Raw genomic sequence first — 4,302 nt, 5'->3', positions numbered from 1 at the left:
TTCTGTTCTGTTCTATTCTATTTAATTTAGTCCGATCAAGGCAAAAGTGATAGCAACAAGTTGCATTCTATTCTATTCTATTTAGTCAAATTATGAAAAAGTGATAGCAACAAGTTATATTCTATTCTACTCTATTCTATTCTATGCTGTCATTATTTAGTCAAATTATGAAAAAGTTATAGCAACAAGTTACACTCTATTCTATTCTGTTTAGTCCAATCATGAAAAAGTGATAGCAACATGTTCTTTTCTGTTCTGTTCTATTCTATTTAATTTAGTCCGATCAAGGCAAAAGTGATAGCAACAAGTTGCATTCTATTCTATTCTATTTAGTAAAATTATGAAAAAGTGATAGCAACAAGTTATATTCTATTCTACTCTATTCTATTCTATGCTGTCATTATTTAGTCAAATTATGAAAAAGTTATAGCAACAAGTTACACTCTATTCTATTCTGTTTAGTCCAATCATGAAAAAGTGATAGCAACATGTTCTTTTCTGTTCTGTTCTATTCTATTTAATTTAGTCCGATCAAGGCAAAAGTGATAGCAACAAGTTGCATTCTATTCTATTCTATTTAGTCAAATTATGAAAAAGTGATAGCAACAAGTTATATTCTATTCTACTCTATTCTATTCTATGCTGTCATTATTTAGTCAAATTATGAAAAAGTTATAGCAACAAGTTACACTCTATTCTATTCTATTTAATCCAATCATGAAAAAGTGATAGCAACATGTTCTTTTCTGTTCTGTTCGGTTCTGTTCTATTCTATTTAATTTAATCCGATCAAGGCAAAAGTGATAGCAACAAGTTGCATTCTATTCTATTCTATTTAGTCAAATTATGAAAAAGTGATAGCAACAAGTTATATTCTATTCTACTCTATTCTATTCTATGCTGTCATTATTTAGTCAAATTATGAAAAAGTTATAGCAACAAGTTACACTCTATTCTATTCTATTTAGTCCAATCATGAAAAAGTGATAGCAACATGTTATTTTCTGTTCTATTCTATTCTATTTAATTTAGTCCGATCAAGGCAAAAGTGATAGCAACAAGTTGCATTCTATTCTATTCTATTTAGTCAAATTATGAAAAAGTGATAGCAACAAGTTATATTCTATTCTATTCTATTCTATTCTACTCTATTCTATGCTGTCATTATTTAGTCAAATTATGAAAAAGTTATAGCAACAAGTTACACTCTATTCTATTCTATTTAGTCCAATCATGAAAAAGTGATAGCAACATGTTATTTTCTGTTCTGTTCTATTCTATTTAATTTAGTCCGATCAAGGCAAAAGTGATAGCAACAAGTTGCATTCTATTCTATTCTATTTAGTCAAATTATGAAAAAGTGATAGCAACAAGTTATATTCTATTCTATTCTATTCTATTCTACTCTATTCTATGCTGTCATTATTTAGTCAAATTATGAAAAAGTTATAGCAACAAGTTACACTCTATTCTATTCTGTTTAGTCCAATCATGAAAAAGTGATAGCAACAAGTTACATTCTATTCTATTCTATTCTATTCTATGCTGTCATGATTTAGTCAAATTATGAAAAAGTTATAGCAACAAGTTACACTCTATTCTATTCTGTTTAGTCCAATCATGAAAAAGTGATAGCAACATGTTCTTTTCTGTTCTGTTCTATTCTATTTAATTTAGTCCGATCAAGGCAAAAGTGATAGCAACAAGTTGCATTCTATTCTATTCTATTTAGTCAAAAGTGATAGCAGTGATAGCAACAAGTTACATTCTATTCTATTCTATTCTATGCTGTCATGATTTATTCAAAAGTTATAGCAGTTATAGCAACAAGTTACACTCTATTCTATTCTATTTAGTACAATCATGAAAAAGTGATAGCAACAAGTTACATTCTATTCTATTCTATTCTATGCTGTCATGATTTAGTCAAATTATGAAAAAGTTATAGCAACAAGTTACACTCTATTCTATTCTATTTAGTACAATCATGAAAAAGTGATAGCAACAAGTTACATTCTATTCTATTCTATGCTGTCATGATTTAGTCAAATTATGAAAAAGTTATAGCAACAAGTTACACTCTATTCTATTCTATTTAGTACAATCATGAAAAAGTGATAGCAACAAGTTACATTCTATTCTATTCTATTCTATGCTGTCATGATTTAGTCAAATTATGAAAAAGTTATAGCAACAAGTTACACTCTATTCTATTCTATTTAGTCCAATCATGAAAAAGTGATAGCAACATGTTCTTTTCTGTTCTGTTCGGTTCTGTTCTATTCTATTTAATTTAATCCGATCAAGGCAAAAGTGATAGCAACAAGTTGCATTCTATTCTATTCTATTTAGTCAAATTATGAAAAAGTGATAGCAACAAGTTCTATTCTATTCTATTCTATTCTATGCTGTCATTATTTAGTCAAATTATGAAAAAGTTATAGCAACAAGTTACACTCTATTCTATTCTATTTAATCCAATCATGAAAAAGTGATAGCAACATGTTCTTTTCTGTTCTGTTCGGTTCTGTTCTATTCTATTTAATTTAATCCGATCAAGGCAAAAGTGATAGCAACAAGTTGCATTCCATTCTATTCTATTTAGTCAAATTATGAAAAAGTGATAGCAACAAGTTATATTCTATTCTATTCTATTCTATTCTACTCTATTCTATGCTGTCATTATTTAGTCAAATTATGAAAAAGTTATAGCAACAAGTTACACTCTATTCTATTCTATTTAGTCCAATCATGAAAAAGTGATAGCAACAAGATGCATTCTATTCTATTCTATTCTATTCTATTCTATTATCCCTATATACATCTAATGCATATTCCTAGTCTTGTGGAGAATGTTTTCTCTGTTCAAATTATTCCAAATAATGTTTTTAATAATTATTTAATTTATTTTAATATTAAATAATATTAATATTTATATTAAAATAAATATAAAGTAACATTAAAAAAATTGTATTAAATAAAAGTATTAAAATGTTAATAAACATAAATTAATAGTAATAAATATATTTAAATATTAAAAATATCAAAATAAAACATTGTTTCGTAAAAAACGTGCTCTTCTTCTGAAACAACTTTTCTTTTCAGCTGACATCACCAGTAGTTTTAACCTGCAAATAAAGACCAGTTTTCAGCATTCCCAATTTATAAAACAAAGTTCCATTCTATATTTTTTCTAGTTAATTTTTACTAAGAAAATATGTTTTGCTCTGAAATATGTCACATTATGGAAGTAAAATGGGTTATGAATGCGTTTAAGATGGTTTATCAATAGCTCCTTTCACACTTCACCTACACAGCAAACACAAGTCATTAAAAACTTCATAACTTGATTTTTACATATAATTAAAGCACGTTCTGTCACATGAAAGCTCAATCTCAGCCCAGCGCCTTGCGTTCGGGGGTCAAACTGATTCCAGTGTGGAAGAACAGGACAAGATTCTGTTTACACAGCATTCAAGACAAGCCTCGAGAAGATACTGAGAGCCGGTCGAAGTGGCGCAAGGTTTCTCGCTGACCCATTTTAAGCCAATTAGCGCTTTACATTGATTATTTCTGGAATATGTCAGTGATAACAGCACTTCCAGCAAGCACAGACTATAACAGATGTGAAAGAATAAAAGGAGAGTCAATACAAACCCCATTGACCCAATAAATGCCCGCTTTTCACTCTAATTTATATCTTTACATCAGCAAAACCAGGTCACAATATACAGTCACCTTTGCCCAAGAAATGTTGCAGAAAGGAAAGGGTTCTTTTTCTGCGCTTAGCGTCAGGAAATGAGATTGAGCGGATTGAATCAGGTGCTTAAACAAATCCCAGTGTTTTCTGAATGCAGCTTTTATGGGACTGATAACGTACTTGTTGAATTGCTCGGCGAAGATGAGGTTGGTGGAGGTGCCGGTGATGGTGATGAGGCCGCCGATGGTGGCTGCGTACGTGATGCTCAGAGACAGGCACTTGCAGATCATGTGGTCTCTATTGGTGGGGTACAGCGAATCCCGCCGGATCTTGGGTTTCCTTGGCGGCGCAGGGATGCTGATTGGAGCCTGTTTGGGAACAATTGGGAAAAATGATTTTAGAAATGTAAGCAGCAGATTGCGCTGAGTTATTGTCAGCTAGCTGATGGTCTCACCTCGGGCAGATATCCGTTTGATTCTTTATAAAACTCTGGACCGAAACCAGGCTTTAATGTCAGACCATTCAACTCCTAGAGTATGAAAAACACATTTAAACAAATGGCCTTAATTTACCAAAAACTGTGTTCGTAAGCCATATCTATA

The 4,302-nt window shown here is 30.8% G+C and overlaps 1 protein-coding gene across 1 annotated transcript in view; it reads right to left on the bottom strand.

Annotated features, from left to right (window-relative positions):
• The window catches only part of LOC107658938 (solute carrier family 13 member 4-like), a 22,163-nt gene that overhangs the window by 8,933 nt on the left and 8,928 nt on the right, over nucleotides 1-4,302 (bottom strand). The window contains 2 exon segments of the mRNA XM_016447666.1: nucleotides 3,881-4,068; nucleotides 4,155-4,229. Coding sequence (XP_016303152.1) covers nucleotides 3,881-4,068; nucleotides 4,155-4,229 — 263 coding nt within the window.

Source organism: Sinocyclocheilus anshuiensis, unplaced genomic scaffold (assembly GCF_001515605.1).
Source record: "Sinocyclocheilus anshuiensis isolate Anshui unplaced genomic scaffold, SAMN03320099.WGS_v1.1 scaffold283, whole genome shotgun sequence".
NCBI classification, from domain to species: Eukaryota; Metazoa; Chordata; class Actinopteri; order Cypriniformes; family Cyprinidae; genus Sinocyclocheilus; species Sinocyclocheilus anshuiensis.
This window is presented reverse-complemented; position numbering and strand designations above follow the sequence as displayed.